A 15,602-nucleotide genomic window follows, 5' to 3' on the forward strand; every position below is an offset into this window, starting at 1 on the left:
TCGTATAATGTTGAGGAGCCAATATTATATTTTTAATTTTTTTTTATTATTAAAACGGTTTTCTTGTTTTTATTTGAAAAGGAGAGGGAAAAAAAATGTTATTTTATTTTGGTTCACACATTAACTAGGGATTATCCAATGACACTCATGCCAATTTAAAAAAACAAGCCGTTTTCTGTTTTTTTCATTTTGGTTTTGGATACACGGATTATTTACAACTATTCCTTTCCGTTTTTGACATTTAATTCACATTGTCGCGTGATCTTGTGATTCTCGCGAGACTTCCGCTGCCTTAAAGACGAGGAAGTGGAGCGTGTTGATTGTTTAGGGTTTTGCTGACAAAATGGGACCCAACACTTCCTTTTCTGCCGTGTTTGGACTCGCTGTTGTTCTCGTCTGTGTTGCTGCTTCCAGCGACGTGTTCGACAATGCTTTGGGGAACCCTGCATCCTGCCACAAGTCATGTGAAATGACATATAGTTTGCATACTTATCCTCGGGTAAGTTGCTGTTGTTGTCGATAGCTTCTCGGTTAGCTTCATAACGCTAACTTCATGTGGGGCCTGTTGTTATAACGTTTTTAGTGTAATTGACGTTATGTACAAGTTGCTTTTTTTGGCGTAAGATGTGTCGTATAAAGGTTGGTGTTGTGTCGAGTTTTCGTGAAAATGGTGCTTTTGTTTGTTTTGCAGGAGGAGGAATTATACGCCTGTCAGAGAGGCTGTCGTCTCTTCTCCATCTGCCAGTTTGTTCGGAACAGCCATGATCTGAATGTGACCAAGACTGAGTGTGAATCAAGTAAGATTTTATGCGTTATTTATACTCCGTAGGTGTCAAACTTAGGCCTGCTGTCACGTTGTATAAGTGCTGGTTAACTTTAGCTTAATTTGTTACCTAACTCCTATGGCGGAAGTTGGAGAACTGTGGCTACTGTTTGCATCACTGACAATTAGAGGGTGTTCATTGTCATGATTCTGACGATACGATATATCCCGATACTAAACAATATCATTAATGACAAATTTCTTTAACTTTTACAAGTACGCAATGGTATGAAATGCAATTTATTTCTTTTTGTTTAAACTTGAGTGAACAAGTAAATAAGAACTTTGATGTGTTTATTAAACTGTCAAATTACAGTTTTCAAAAAAGTTTAACTTTTGCTTCAACTGATTCTGATTCTGTTAAGTTCTTACGTTGTTTTGAAGAAAAAGTAACTCCGTACATCTATAAAAGTTCCCAGTGTGTTTAATAAAATCAAGTGCAATCAACTGCCAAGCTAAAATGCTACAAGGTCTGATGTGGTTGACCAGGGGCTTCATTTATAAACGCTGCGTACGTCGTACAAAAGAAAGCGTACGCCACTTATTAGCAATGTTTGGGACTTGGTGAGATAATATGCACACGTCCACTGCAGCGCTGATCCTGCCGTACGCACAAAATCATGAGAAACGGGAAACTCCGCCCCCAATAGGAAAGGAATGAAGTTAAAGACGGCTCTGTGAAATTGATAAATTTGTGTGAAATAATCAAATATTGCACATTTCACAATACATATCATGAATGAAGTAAATATATATGCAAAAACAAAGGTGGAAAACATACTGACGTGTGGGGGGCTACAAATACAGTTTTGGTAATTGTAATTAAAATCACATTATCGTTGCGCAAAACTGCTGATCAATTGGCTGTAACACCAGTAGCTGTAATAAAAAGGAACGCACTTACAATGCATGAAGACACACAGTGGTTTATCTGGCACTGCTGGAGGATGAAGTGCACGGGAGACTCCAGAGGGAGTGGATCTACAGAGACCCTCCCCCAGTAAGGATGAGGTGCGGACAAGGCTGCGCTGCCCCGGCCCGGCCTCACTAAACCCAGCCACAGACGGCACTACTGACCAGTAAACACCCTGGGACTGATGAAAAATATGGTTTTACTTCAAATTAACTATTTTGAATTGCGTATAGTACCAAAGGTGTTTTACTTCCTGTTCATCTTTATTATTTCAAACAAGGAATTCAATTTAATCCCATGCTTCTGGTGCATCTGTGCCCTCCTCAGCCTTCGTTACAACACAGAGGGGTTCCCCCAATGATCCTCCAGCTTTTTATCTGTGAGGCTGAGATCCAGTGCTCCCTGTTGAACAGATGCTCTGGAGAGTGATGCACATTTTCTCCTCCGCTTCTGTCTGATCATTTCTTTTTCATCTCAGTCATAGTCTGAGTCAACGTGATCTCCCTTTCTGGCATTCATAATGGGCACTGTCACCAAATTACGCTCTCTTGCGTGTCTAAATAAAACATTTATACCGCCACCTCACATTGGGTAAAATAGGTTTTATTTGCTCGTTTTCTCCCTCGGTCCGCCGTGAAATTTGTATTTGTGATTATTCAGTAAGGGCGTTCACCTCACATTTTACAGGCACAGTTTGGGCGGAGTAAGGTGTTTCCTCATGTGAGACGATGTGCCCTTGTTTATAAGTCTGACAGGTTTTTTTTTTTTTTTTTTTTTCAAATGCACTTCCTGGTTTTTAAGCATACGCCAGCTGGCGTGTTTACCGAGGCACAGTTTTATAAATGAGGCCCCAGGCGTTTACTTGCTATGATCCAGCTGTGAATAGAAACGGTTGTGTTGGCCCTGAGGGTGGACTAACTGGTACACGTAAAGAATCTGTGACGAACAACACTGGAATAAATTGCTGTTTACAGGCACTGGCAGCGTTCCTTTCTAGCTTTAGTAAATTTACTGCTGCTACAACCAGTAAAATTGGCCTTTGCTTTGAGTGAGTTGACAAGATGCGTATGGTTTTAAGATGACTGTTCTTTGAAAATTAAACTTGGTAGTGTGTTAAGTATTTGGGGTGTCCTTATTCAATATTAATAACAGCCCAATATCGGCAAAAATAATTAGAGTTGGATTTTATTGGCCTGCATCTAAAATCTGATACCGAATTGTCTTTAAAGTAGGCATGGGCAATATACCGAGATTCATAGATATATCGAGTTTTCTATTTTAGTGATTATTATTACGTTGTTGATTGTATCGAGATAGGTGTGTATATAAATGTTTTATTTTATTTATTTCTGGCTCATTTTGTATTACGTCATTTTAGGAGTCGTTGCTTTCACTAGAACAGCATGAAAAGCACAGTTGGATGGATTGCGGAGTGTGTCCTAACCTAGACTCTCCCCTAAACGACCCACACTACAGAACTCACTCACACGTGCTGTCCCTTATGGGGGGGGGAAAAAGCCAAAAGTGGCACATATTGTGCAGCTGTTAATAAATGAGCGTGTGACATTTTGCATCATCAAACTTAACCCAAAACTGTTTTTCTGGTCAGACTTTATTTGAATTTAAAATACCAACATTTGTCAAATATCGCCATTCTGAGAAAAAATAGAAGTATGAGTTTTTGTTCTTATGGCCCAGCCCTACTTTAAAGCATTTATTAAGGTTATTTTTCAGGGTCTTATAATTGATTCTTTTATTTACTTTATTAAATTTTAGAATATGCGTTTTGTTTAAGGTTAATATGTATATTACATTTGTTAATAAATAAGCCAGTTGTACATACTTACTGTTGCTGACTAGTGTTCTCTATTTGAGTAATATCACTTGATCAAGCCTGCTCTAAAATTCCACATTATAAAATATGTATAGGGGCGACAGTGGTAGAGTGGGTTGTCCAGTACCCAAAGGATTGGGGATTTGAATCCCGCTTTATCAAGTCATTGTGTCCTTGGGCGAGGTACTTTACCCACATTGCCTTGTATGAATTGGGTATGAATGTTGGTGGTCAGAGGCTGTAGGCGCGAAATGGCAGCCACGCTTCTGTCAGTATGCCCCAGGGCAGCTGTGGCTATATTGTAGCTTACCACCACCAGTATGACTGTGTGAATGAATAATGGTTTCTGTAACGCACTTTGAATGTCCTTGAAAAAAGCGCTACATAAATACAAGCCATTGTTATTGTACGATTCGGGCTGTGTGAAAGTGAAAAAGTTGTATCTGGACATCACTAATCAAATAGTGGAACAATGACAAAGGTCTATTGTGCTGTTAAACAAAAACAGTGTGAGCTGAGGTCACCTCTGCAACAGCGCAGCTTTTACTAACCATACAATTTCACAGCAGGCACGAGTACAAAAGAATGTTTTTTTAACAATGAATGCCACTCATAATTCCTTCTGCTTCTGTCTGCAGCGTGCCGTGAAGCCTACAATCAGTCTGATGAGCAGTATGCGTGCAACCTTGGCTGTCACAATCAACTCCCTATCGCAGAGCAGCGCAATGAGCAGGTATGAAGGTGTTGGCTTTGGTTTCACCTGAGTTTCAGGGCAGAGTGTTGTTTACCAGGGCTGAACAAAGACTATAGGTAATCACTTGCACTTAGTAATTCATATTTTTTTAACTTCAATGAACGCTGCAGTTCCGTGACATTTAATTATCATAGGACCGGGTTCTCACTAAGGCGGCTAGAATGAATCGATTAAATGCATTGGCAACTAGAGCTGCAACAAACTATTATTTTCATAATTGATTAATTGGTCAATAAATGAATTGATTAATCTGATACAACACTTTTTTTCATTTCAGCCTCTGTATTCGTCCCATTGTGAATGTAGTGACAGGTCACCCTAAGGTAGACTTAATTAGCTACACGTGTTCATTTATCAGCAGTGAGAGACTGTTTGCTGATTGTGTTAAATGCAGTCATCACTTCCTTTAAAGTCTCTTCATATTTTCTCTCCATGAGCTTCATAAAATGTAAAATGTGTCCTTGAGGGCAGAATGTGTCCTGGATTAAAGGTGAGGATCATTGAAGTGAAGCTTCATCTTCAACCATGGGCACATTTTAAAAAGCTCATGGAGAGAAAATATGAATAGACTTTAAAGGAAGTGAAGCCTGAAATTAACACCAACAACAAACATGCTCCCACTGCTGATACATGGACACGTGTAGACAATGACCTGCCACTACGTTCACAATGGGACAAATAAAAAGGCTGAACTTAAAAATGTATTTTTCATTTTTTTAATCCGATTCCTCGATTATAAAAATTTTGGTTGCAGCTCTAGTTCTCAACAGGAATTTTTTGCAGCGTAAAGGGCCGGGAATTGTGTGGTGACCACTGTTATGGACCATTTTATTCAGTGGTTTGTTTTTGTTGAAACACACTGTTTATATTGGACGTGATTATGGGTTAGAAAGCGGAGGATGCACACAGTAGAGAATTAATCAGACCTAAAAAGACCAGCACCGACAGAACATGGCCTGAAACCTTCCCATCCCACTGAAGCCGATGTCTCTTTAAGCCCGAACACGTTTCAATCCGACAGTGTTCACATCCGTGCGCATGTGGAATGATCCGTTGCGAATTATAAACATGACGAGCAGCTCAGCTTCATGTGCCGGTACACGCTATGTCTGGTTGTAGCACTGTTTATAGTGGACTGTGATTTTGGGTTACGAAGCGGAGGATGTACACGGGCAACATCGGCAGCAGATCCTTGGGGTTCTCGGGTGAAGACATGGTAATTCCGAGCAAATCGCCTATACTAAATAGACGGCTGACTTATGTGTTTCTCAGTTATAAAAAAAAAACAAACACCTAAGCTGTGTTTTAACCAGCACAGGAGGCTCCTACGCTCAACAGCACTGGCGAAAACCCTATAGAATTTCCAGCAAACCCAACTTAAAACCTGCCAAAAAGACATAAGTTTAACATGTTGTTAGTGTGTTTTTTACAACACTCAGCATTTTAAATGTGTATGTACAGCAGACAAACCTAAACAATGTTGGCTCTGTAGATTTTACCACATAGATGAGGCATTGCAAATGCTTGGCTGCCACAGATCTGTTCCTCTCACTATGAATGACTGAAGAAATCCACAAAGTCTTCCACACACTCAGGCTTTTCTTTTAACTGACACTGTTTTCCTTTTTTCCTTAGCTGGAAGCCATGATTCCCAGAATGCACCTGCTCTACCCCCTGGCTCTGGTCAGAGGGATGTGGGAGGATGTGATGAACCAGGCTCACAGCTTCATCACCTCCACAATCACATTCTACCTCCAAGCTGATGATGGAACTCTGGTCATTTTCCAAGTATGCAGTAAACTGGTTTCAGTTTCTTTTTCTTTTTTTGTTCTGTTATATAATCACTTATATACTTACATTATATATATACTCTGATTTTCACAGGCTGAACCACAAATCCAGATTTTTTCCCAGTCTGACCTGGAAAGGGAAGGTGACGTGTCCCAGAGCAGCTGTGAGTCCTGACATTACTTTACCTTTCAATTAATGATGATGGCTATAAACTTTGTCATAAAACCTAGTTTTCTGCATGCCTTTACAGTTGGGTAGGCAGTAATATATGTATCTCTTTTTACAGTTAAATGCAGGGCTGGTGTCAATTACATTTTTACAGTTACGTCTATAGTTATCAATGTTCAATTTCAACTCCATTCTGATTACGGTGACTTTACAATTAAGTTATTTCATTATTTTCCACCTGAAAGACAATTACATTCTCAATTACTAAAGTTTGAATTCAATTAATCACAATTATTGAGCCTTAAATAAATGTTAGCATCTCTTATGATAACAGGTTAGTTTTGACCCATGTTTTAAATCAGTTGTAAAATACATCATTTAATTTGTTTGTCATCTCTTTGTTATCTTGTTAAGCTTCCTAATCAATGAACATATTGGTATTAATATTTTTCATCAAAGCCTTTTTTCTGTCAGTATACCGCTAGATTTACATTTATTTTTAAATTGTAAAATGATCCTGAGGAGAACTGACGGGCAGTAAAACAATTTAAATAATTATTAACTACGTATGCATAAGCCATAGAACTGTAACATGGTTTTGCATTTAGATGAATTACAAAGACAATTATCTACGATTACAACGGCAACAAATTGCGTCAGAACTGTAATTATCAATTACACAATTATAATTGACCCCAACCCTGGTTAAATGAGTTGGTTGTGATTATACAGCTTCTTATGGACCAAAAAGCTTTTATAGAAATTGGATTAATTTCTGCTGCTGCACTTTTATGTTGAGTTTTTTTACTTAATTTATTTGTGCACAAAATGTACGAATATCATCAAAATGCATAAAAATCTAAACTGGTTATTTGTTAAAGACAGACTTTTGTATTCATTAATCATTTCCACCAGAAATATTGTCACGAGGTCACCTTTTATTTTGTTCAGGAATCTTTCTTTTAGCACAGATCATCATGAATATATAACCAGACATGGAGTGATGGGAAATGCCATTAAAAAAAGATTTAGGGGTATAAAAGAATTGAACCTACTGCCTGGTCACATCAAACTCACTTTAAATGTGGATAAATTCAAAAGATTTGTTCAACTGCATATGTTGGGTTGAGGGGTGGTCTGGGTTTGGTTTGTGTGTATACAGTGGGGTTGTTGTCCATCTGTGTGGCCTATTTTGTTCTTCAAATGTGTGTGGTCTTGTGGTTGGTTGGTTGGGAACAAGGTAATGAGAATAACATTGATTGTGTTTTTTGTTTTATATTGTTTTTCAGTTGTTTGCTTGCTTGAAGTGTGATTTTTTTTTTTTTTTTTTTTTTTGTACGTAAAATGTTTTTCGGTGGACCACAGGAAGAGCAGCTGCAGCTAATGGGATCCTTATAAATAAATAAACAAATACTAGTATTTGCTTCATCAACAGGTGTTCAATTGTTCCCCTTTAGTAATTTTAAACAAACCATATTTGTTTGCCATTTCCCTCAGTGTCTGGAATGAACGCCCCAGTTTATGAAGAGTACCATCGCACTTTAATCCAGCAGAGAGACCTGGTTGGAGACCCCAGTGACGAGTACAACCTGTTTGGCTGTCTCTCCAGGTTGGTTAAACTGTAACAAGAGGCTGAACATGCACACATTTTACAGTAATAGTATTGTTTAACCCACTCTTCAGAAGCCCTTGGTTGACTGGCTGGATCCTGACCTCCACTCTAATGCTGTCCGTTCTGGTCCTGATCTGGATCTGCTGTGCCACTGTGGCCACCGCTGTAGACCAGTACGTTCCTGCACAGGTGAGATGTCTACAGGAAGTCAGTGTAATATCTAAAGGATGTCGTCTGACTTCTTTAAAAAAAAAAAAATTAAAGATTCTGCATTTTTCAATTACGTCTTAAATTATCCATGTTTAACACAATTCCGATTATGGTGACCAACATTTTTTTCCCCAATTAAAATGACAATTTTTCCTCTGAACATTAATTACAAAATTTTTTCGATTACAATTATTGAGCCTTGAATAAATGAGTCCATGAAACAAAACCTTCCTCTTGTGTTAGTTTTCTGTTAGCATCTCTTATGATAACGGGTCAGTTTGACATAAATCAGCTGTAAAATACACTAAAATATTATCCATCATGAAATTTGTTTCTCATCTCATGTTTACCTGGTTAGGCTTCCTTATCCATGAAAATATTGTATTGTACAGCCTTTTTTCGTGTCAGTATATGAAACATATTTTAATAATTAACTCCATATGTCTAAGCTAGAGAACTATAACACTATTCACAGTTCTGTGTTTAATTAAATTGTAATTGACATTTGTTATAGAATGTTCATGACGATTACAAATTTAAATGTATGAACTCGACTACGATTGCATCAGATTTTTTTCCATTATTATTGTAATTAATTACCAATTATGCGATTATAATTAACACTGATCTTTAGCGCTGAAAGCTTTCAGTGATCACTTCTTAAATTTCCTTTTCTAGAAGCTGAGCATTTATGGGGACCGTGACGACATCAAAGGGCGAAAACTGACTCCTTATCCTGCATCTTCCCTCATCATCATCTCATCCAAAGGCTCTGAAGAGGAGGCGGGGCCACTTCCGTCCAAAGTCAACCTGGGCCAATCCCAAATCTAGAGGTTACAGGGTTTAGTTTTCTTTTCTTTTCTTTCTTGTCCTGAAGGGTTTTTCCACAACATAAGTCAGGACTTACGGATCATCAGTGATGCTGAGTAAGGGCTTTTTTCATTGTAAAGATTTCAAGTTGGAGATTTGATTTAAAAAAAAAAAAAAAAAAAAAAAAATGGCTCACCGAAATAGAAGCACAAATCAATCCTTTTAACCTTCTTCTCACAATGTTATGGTTGCATTCACTCTTTGATGGACTTTGGTGTTAAAATATATTGTGTGAATTAAAACGAGTGATTATTTTTGGAGACTTCTCCCCCTCATGTTTCTCCAGCACAGATCCTATGGCTATTGTACAGCTATGATTTTAACTTAACCTGGTACGATTTGTTTTTAATGCTGATGCAGAAATAAATTTTAATTTGAAATGTGTATTTTTATTATCTGCCACAATCACTTCAAGATGATAGCTACACAATATTGTTCCCTCATAAACAAAACTTGACAAATTTCAAGTAGTTAAGGTGTTAGTCTGTGGGATTGTCAGCATTTCAATCGTCCTTAAATGCCAACATTAACTCTAAATAGTAATCTTATTTGTACACTGTCTGAAATAAAGTTCGCAAGGAATACTAGATGTAAAAATAAAACATCTTTATTCAAATAATGGTAAAAAAAAAAACAAATTTTGTCCCTGTCCAAATGATGCAACGTGAATTCTTTACTAGAAAAGCTGCAGCCGGTTCATCCACATGCTGATCTGAGGAATGATATGTATTCAGTAGCTGCTCAACAAGTCCATATCCTCTATGGTAAGAGCAGAACAAACAGCACTGGTTTGAGCTCTTGGATGTGAATGATCACAATATTCAGTCTCACGTTTCCTCTTTTTATCAAAACTGTTTTTCTTTTGAAGCGTTTGTGATGAAAACCTGTCCTTTAACTGATGACTTGTTTTGTGAAAATGTAGTTTCACTTCCTCATGAGTTCTAGCTGCTGAACTCTCTGTCTCTCTGGACTGCAACCTGCCAACTAAAAGAGAAAAAAACTTACTCTGGTAACAAGACTTAAAGCTGCTACCGCCAATATTTTTAGTTAGATAAAATCAGTTATCAAAAAATGGATCAAACAAAATTTTGTCAAAAAAAAAGGAAAACTATCTAAATTGGAGATGAAAACACATTTTCAAGCAGCCATTTTCACTTTCTTCCTTTCTTTTTGAGTTAAATTGCTCTGTGACACCCACACCCTAGGTTCCCAAAGTGCTGTAGGGGTATGCAAATTATCGTAAGGGAATAAAAAGTAAAGAGAACTAAACTATAATTAGAACAGCACTCAAGTGCCACAAATGTGTTGTTTAACATGTACCTATTCAATCAACAAATGTAGATTTTTTTTTTTTTTTTTTTTTTTTTTTTTTAATAATTGTTTCTCATTTAAAATGCCAGTAGGCTAGTTATTTAAATAATTCTGAACAACATTTTGTGTGCTTACAGATTATTTTTTATTTTATAAAATCTATACAATTCCTCAATGGGATAGGTAAAAATCAGAAAATAAACGTCACTGTAGGGCTACACTGTATGACATTACATTATTATGCTTTTAATTGCACAGGAGTAGGGGGTCCATGGCTTCAGGTTAAATGTCTGAAGGGGTACGGAACTGAAACGTTTGGGGTCCACTGGCCTACACTATGATTTTATCTAATAAAAACATTAACAGTGGGTAGCAGCTTTAAAACAAAATCAAAGGAAAAGTCAAACTCACAATTGCGTAGCGCTGTAAACCTTGCTTTGTTTTCCTTCTGTTCAGGCATGTTTAAGGACCCCCACTGATGTACGACCTAAAAAAAAAGTGATTAGATATTTAATACCACTACTTTTAACAAATTGCAATAATCACATGTTAAATGACGTACTGGTTCAGCCCAGCCGTCCGTTTTGCACCTTGAGTGATCAAATACATCCAGTGGTTTCTCTGAATAGATCAGCCCAAGCAGTTCCCACACGGTCGTCTTCAATCCTGTGCTTAGCTGGTGGTGTAAAATACGTGCTGACGATGCAAGAATGAACCAAGTGTCATAACGGTAACTGTCTTACCTTCATATTAGTACCAGAGACATCAAGAGTAACAAGCTTTGGGAGACACGTCAGGTATCTGAGGCCTTTTCTAGAGATGGGGTTGCCTGTGTGATAAAGGCAAAAAGACGAATAACCAGGATTTAACACTAAAAGGTGATAGTTGTGTAAACAAAATGTTAATACTTGGACTAATACCTGAAATATCCAGAAGTTGAAGACTAGCCAGACCCCTGTGCATTATCCGAACAGGTGCAGTCAATCGTTGTAGGCCAGCGTCTGATATGTCATTGTTACCCATGAACAGCTGAGCAAGACTGTGGAAAATTGAACACACACGTTAGTCACAACATTATACATAGACTTGCTTATAACACCACAGTCAAAAACCTCATTAAAAATGAAGGAATTATCTAAGAGATGATGGGACATTATAGGTCTAAATGCCTTCATTACAAAGATCACTAAGGTGCAATAATTTTTTACTATGGGTGTTATGGGCCAGATACAACCCACTCTGAATGGAATTTTGTGCAATTTTAACAATGGTATAGTGCAGATTTTCACCTAAATGGGAACGTTTCTGCTTACAGAGAATCTACTAAGTGCACAACATTGAGTCATAGATACCTGGAATTGAACTGTATGGTTGGTATTTAACTTGCTTCCTGTAATTTTTACTATTTACATCAGTGTTTCTCAACCTCGGGGTCGTGTTAATTAAAAAATATATATAACTAATTTAAATCTCTTTTTTTTTTTTTCAAATTATTATTCTTTTGCAAATTAAAACACCACACACAATCTCAAACCACTGTATTCTACACTTTCACTTTCTCAAATATAAATCTAGTTCAAATAAAATGCCACTTGGTAGTGCACTAATCCTGGCTATTCGTTCCACAGCATAACAAACAAAACCTAATTCTGGTTAAAAAAAAAAAACATCTCTGAGTCGCCAGAAATTTGTGAACCACTGATTTACGTGGTTTGGACTTTACCAGCGGGACTTGAGTGTAAACATACATGCTCCATCTGACCTTTTGTTTAGCAATTGGACCAATTTTACTTGAATGGTAAATGGACTTGATTTTATATAGCGCTTTATCACCACACTGAAGCAGTCTCAAAGCGCTTCACATATCAGCTCATTCACCCAATCACTCTCACATTCACACACCAGGGGGACAGGACTGCCATGCAAGGCGCTAGTCGACCACTGGGAGCAACTTAGGGTTCAGTGTCTTGCCCAAGGACACTTCGACACATAGTCAGGTACTGGGATCGAACCCCCAACCTCTCGATCAGAAGACGACCCACTACGGTCGCCCTTGAATATGGAAGAGATTCTCAGAGAACTAAAGCTGTAGAAATGAATTCTAACTCTAACCTAACTTGGTGCAGTATTAAATATATTTGTGTTTACGTTTTAAAAAAAAAAAAGAAGAGCCCTCAGTACTGTATTACACACAGTAGAAAAGATGTATTAAATAACTGATATCAGGGCATTTAAAGGGAAATCAATTCAAATGGACTAATACATTTTTTATTAACCCAGCCCTAGTATTGAATATAGATTGTTCCTCTGGGTCGAGGTCTGCAACCTTTACTTTCAAAGGAGCCATTTTGCCTAATCTCGCCTGGATTAAAGTCCTTCTCAATGAAGACGATACAGTGTGTAACATTTTATACTGTTAAAATAATATTGAATAATTTTAGGAGTTAATGGATTGGAAGGGCTACAAAAAATAACTAATTGCTAACTTCTTGCAACATATCAAGCATGCATGCTAAGGCGGCATGTTTGCAGTTCAATGAATCTTACCCCACACAATTAAAATCACTATTTCCTCCCACAATAGTCTTTTTGTTGGTTTAGTTATCTTACAAGGGATTTAAAACTTAAGGTTAGCCACAGATGCAAGGAAAGTTAATGGTCTGTAGATGTTGCAGGAGTTAAAGTTGGAAGGTGGCAGAGTTATTACAAGATCTGTTTTATTTTTAGGTTAACAAATTGTTTTATCATAATTTTATTTGAAGTTAATGTCATTAATCATCGATACCCTCTGGAGGAAATAACAATTCATTGCTTTAACTTTTTTTTTTTTTTTTAAAGCTTCGGGGAGCCATTGCAAAAGAGTCAAAGAGCCACATGAGGCTCCAGAGCCGCAGGTTGCAGACCCCTGCTCTGGGTAAATAATGTGTGTTGTATGCAAAAGCTAATAGTTTTTTGAAAGTGTCTAGAGATACGTTAAACTTAGCCATAGCCCCCGGGACTATGGATATGACCGATGACGGTGACGGACATTTTCTAAATACGCGTCTGTATGTTTTACTTTCTCGGTACATTTTAGTTGGGGCGACTACCTTTGATGAAAACCAACAATAAAATATAAAGAAAAATACTAATACTAAAAAAGTAAGGTGGTCCGCCAGGAGAAACTTTAGCCCAGAGTTCGACACAAGTCCGAACCACAGCAACCTAAAATTAATAAAATTATCATCAATACACAAACAATAAGAACTCATAAAATACCATATATAGTGAAACACATGAGAAGAAGAAGAAAAATGACTAATAATTGATTAAAACAAAAGAAAATAAACATACCCTACAATAAAATGTATGATTAAAAATTTTAAAATGAATAGCTAAAAAGAAAACATAAGTAAGAAAAAGGGGGGAAAACCCATCAAACCAATTCATAAAGGTGGAGGTAATTTAGGGTTAGGGCCATGGGTGAGGATTGGTTTTGGGGTTGGGGTTTAGAGTTACGATAAAGGGTGTGGGGGGGGGTGTAAATTAAAAAGGGGATAAGGGTTAGTGTTACGGTTTTTTGAAAGTGTCTATAGATACGTTAAACGTAGCCATAGCCCCCAGGACTATGGATATGGACATTTTCCAGACCTTTTCTACATAAGCATAATGTGCCTGTGTTATCACCGTGTCAGGATGGCTGAGTGGTCTAAGGCGCCTGACTCAAGGATTGTTCCTTCTGCTGCTGTGGGTTCAAATCCTACTTTTGACATAAAATTTTTTTAATTTTTAACATATTTATCATCAAATTCCACCTTCAAAAATACACATATGTCCAAAATAAACATTTTAGGGTATTTCCTGGGTTAGGGCTAGAATAAAAAAGGTTAGCGGGGTAGCTAAAAAATACAACTGACGGAACTTTAATTCACATGGTGCACCTATCACGTGATATAAACTGGCCAATGAGGGGTGCTGCGTATGCACAGAGTGGTTTTTTACCTTGCCAATAAAGGGGACGTCAGATGCTGGAATATCTCATGTTCATCACCTAGTTGACAGCCATACAAGTCAAGAGACGTCAAACTAAGAAATGACTTAACTTCTGCTGTCCTCTCAACCAATAGATGAGCCCTGTGGGAATGAAAGGAGGATTATTATTTGGTATTATGAGAACTCAAAAACAGACGTATGCACAGCTTTGTGGCATATTTACCTGTTCCGAAGACAAAGTGACTTCAGCACCATCTCACCATAAGCATCAACGAATAGCTGAAGGCCTTTAGGAGCCAAATCCCGGATACTAAATATGTTTATTTTGTGAGCCACTGAAAACAGTTTGGCCCCAATTGGGTCAGGAAAGTCCACCAGAGAATCTACACGGTGAATGTGTTCAGCGACAAAAAGCAGTGTAATGTCAAAGAGGGATTTGGTCGTGTATCTTCTGCTTCCATCTTCGTTTGAAGAGACAATGAAGAGGTTTTCTCTCAATATTACAGGCTCTGGACCCCGGTTACCTCCAAGGAGATCTGACACAAGGTGATGGGCCTGTTGACCTCCATAGAACAGACTACTGTCCATCACAGAGCTACAATCAGTCTCCCAACTCCACCTCAAAGTCTCTGAAACACAACAGAGATTATTACGACTGTTAAAACTGATGATCAATTTAAGTGATTAACGATTTCCGGTTAGTTTTCTCGAAGCAACGGAAGCAGTTGCTGTTAAATCAATTACGTACATAACGCATCCTCCAATGGTTCTAGACGTTTTTCGTGCATGCGACGCAGTCACAAACATTAGCTACGTCCAATAAAATTATGTGTATGCACATTCTAACGTGTTTTTCATCAGAAAAGAACAAATACATGTAATTATATTGAGTAAAGACCGTTTTTCTAGGACAGTTGAGAGTTATTTCTAGTTTTCTAACTCACGTTAATGCCGGCAACTTGGGCGGAAGTCGGTCATCAGTAAATCCGGTTCCGACTTTACCTATAACACCAATAACAAACACTCGCATACGAACAATTTGATTCTGAGTTTTGTTTTAGTCCCAAAAATAAGCATTCACGTTCTAAATTATATTTCGTACATAATTTTATAATTGTATGAAATATGTCCTGGTTAGCTAGGAAGTTACACAATTTGAGGGTTTGCATACTCATTTCACAATAAAAGCTCAGCTATAAAATATCCCGCTTTCAGCATATTGGAGCGGTACAATAAAACCCAAGAGGCAAATACTCACACAATTAGCCGTTAAGGAAAAGCATTTTCAAACATCAAAACAACATGTATGTATTTATTATTTTAAATAAACATTTATTCTGAAGC

The 15,602-nt window shown here is 37.6% G+C and overlaps 2 protein-coding genes across 4 annotated transcripts; one reads left to right on the forward strand and one right to left on the reverse strand.

Moving 5' to 3' along the window:
* Window positions 1-276: 276 nt before the first annotated feature.
* tmem59 (transmembrane protein 59) lies at window positions 277-9,355 on the forward strand. The gene is made up of 8 exons (XM_028473712.1): window positions 277-499; window positions 692-797; window positions 4,209-4,303; window positions 5,960-6,112; window positions 6,209-6,278; window positions 7,781-7,892; window positions 7,967-8,084; window positions 8,784-9,355. Exons 1-8 carry the CDS (start codon window positions 344-346, stop codon window positions 8,934-8,936), a joined length of 963 nt encoding a protein of 320 aa, XP_028329513.1. The 5' UTR covers window positions 277-343; the 3' UTR covers window positions 8,937-9,355.
* Window positions 9,356-9,566: 211 nt separating this feature from the next.
* On the reverse strand, window positions 9,567-15,383 carry lrrc42 (leucine rich repeat containing 42). 3 transcript variants are annotated; one of them, XM_028473709.1, is made up of 8 exons: window positions 15,203-15,383; window positions 14,482-14,887; window positions 14,268-14,399; window positions 11,207-11,325; window positions 11,030-11,115; window positions 10,849-10,962; window positions 10,698-10,773; window positions 9,567-9,959 (listed from the first exon to the last, which is right to left on the reverse strand). In XM_028473709.1, the coding sequence occupies exons 2-8, from the start codon at window positions 14,844-14,846 to the stop codon at window positions 9,706-9,708; spliced, it is 1,146 nt and encodes a 381-aa protein (XP_028329510.1). In that variant the 5' UTR covers window positions 14,847-14,887; window positions 15,203-15,383; the 3' UTR covers window positions 9,567-9,705. The 3 variants fall into 3 exon arrangements, with proteins under 3 accessions (XP_028329510.1, XP_028329511.1, XP_028329512.1); XM_028473710.1 differs by lacking the exon at window positions 15,203-15,383 and adding an exon at window positions 15,007-15,196; XM_028473711.1 differs by having other exon boundaries at window positions 9,836-9,959; window positions 10,877-10,962.
* Between the last annotated feature and the right edge of the window lie 219 nt (window positions 15,384-15,602).

This window comes from Gouania willdenowi, chromosome 17 (assembly GCF_900634775.1).
Source record: "Gouania willdenowi chromosome 17, fGouWil2.1, whole genome shotgun sequence".
NCBI classification, from domain to species: domain Eukaryota; kingdom Metazoa; phylum Chordata; class Actinopteri; order Blenniiformes; family Gobiesocidae; genus Gouania; species Gouania willdenowi.

Bases quoted from the DNA above. Each gene is read 5' to 3' on its own strand.
- tmem59 (XM_028473712.1), top strand. From the start codon at position 344: ATGGGACCCAACACTTCCTTTTCTGCCGTGTTTGGACTCGCTGTTGTT. The intron at 500-691 runs GTAAGTTGCTGT...TTTGTTTTGCAG, and splicing joins GTTTGCATACTTATCCTCGG to GAGGAGGAATTATACGCCTG. The intron at 8,085-8,783 runs GTGAGATGTCTA...TTCCTTTTCTAG, and splicing joins ACCAGTACGTTCCTGCACAG to AAGCTGAGCATTTATGGGGA.
- lrrc42 (XM_028473709.1), bottom strand. From the start codon at position 14,846: ATGGACAGTAGTCTGTTCTATGGAGGTCAACAGGCCCATCACCTTGTG. The intron at 14,400-14,481 runs GTAAATATGCCA...TCATTCCCACAG, and splicing joins TCACTTTGTCTTCGGAACAG to GGCTCATCTATTGGTTGAGA. The intron at 11,326-14,267 runs GTAAAAAACCAC...AATTTTCCACAG, and splicing joins ACGTCCCCTTTATTGGCAAG to TCTTGCTCAGCTGTTCATGG.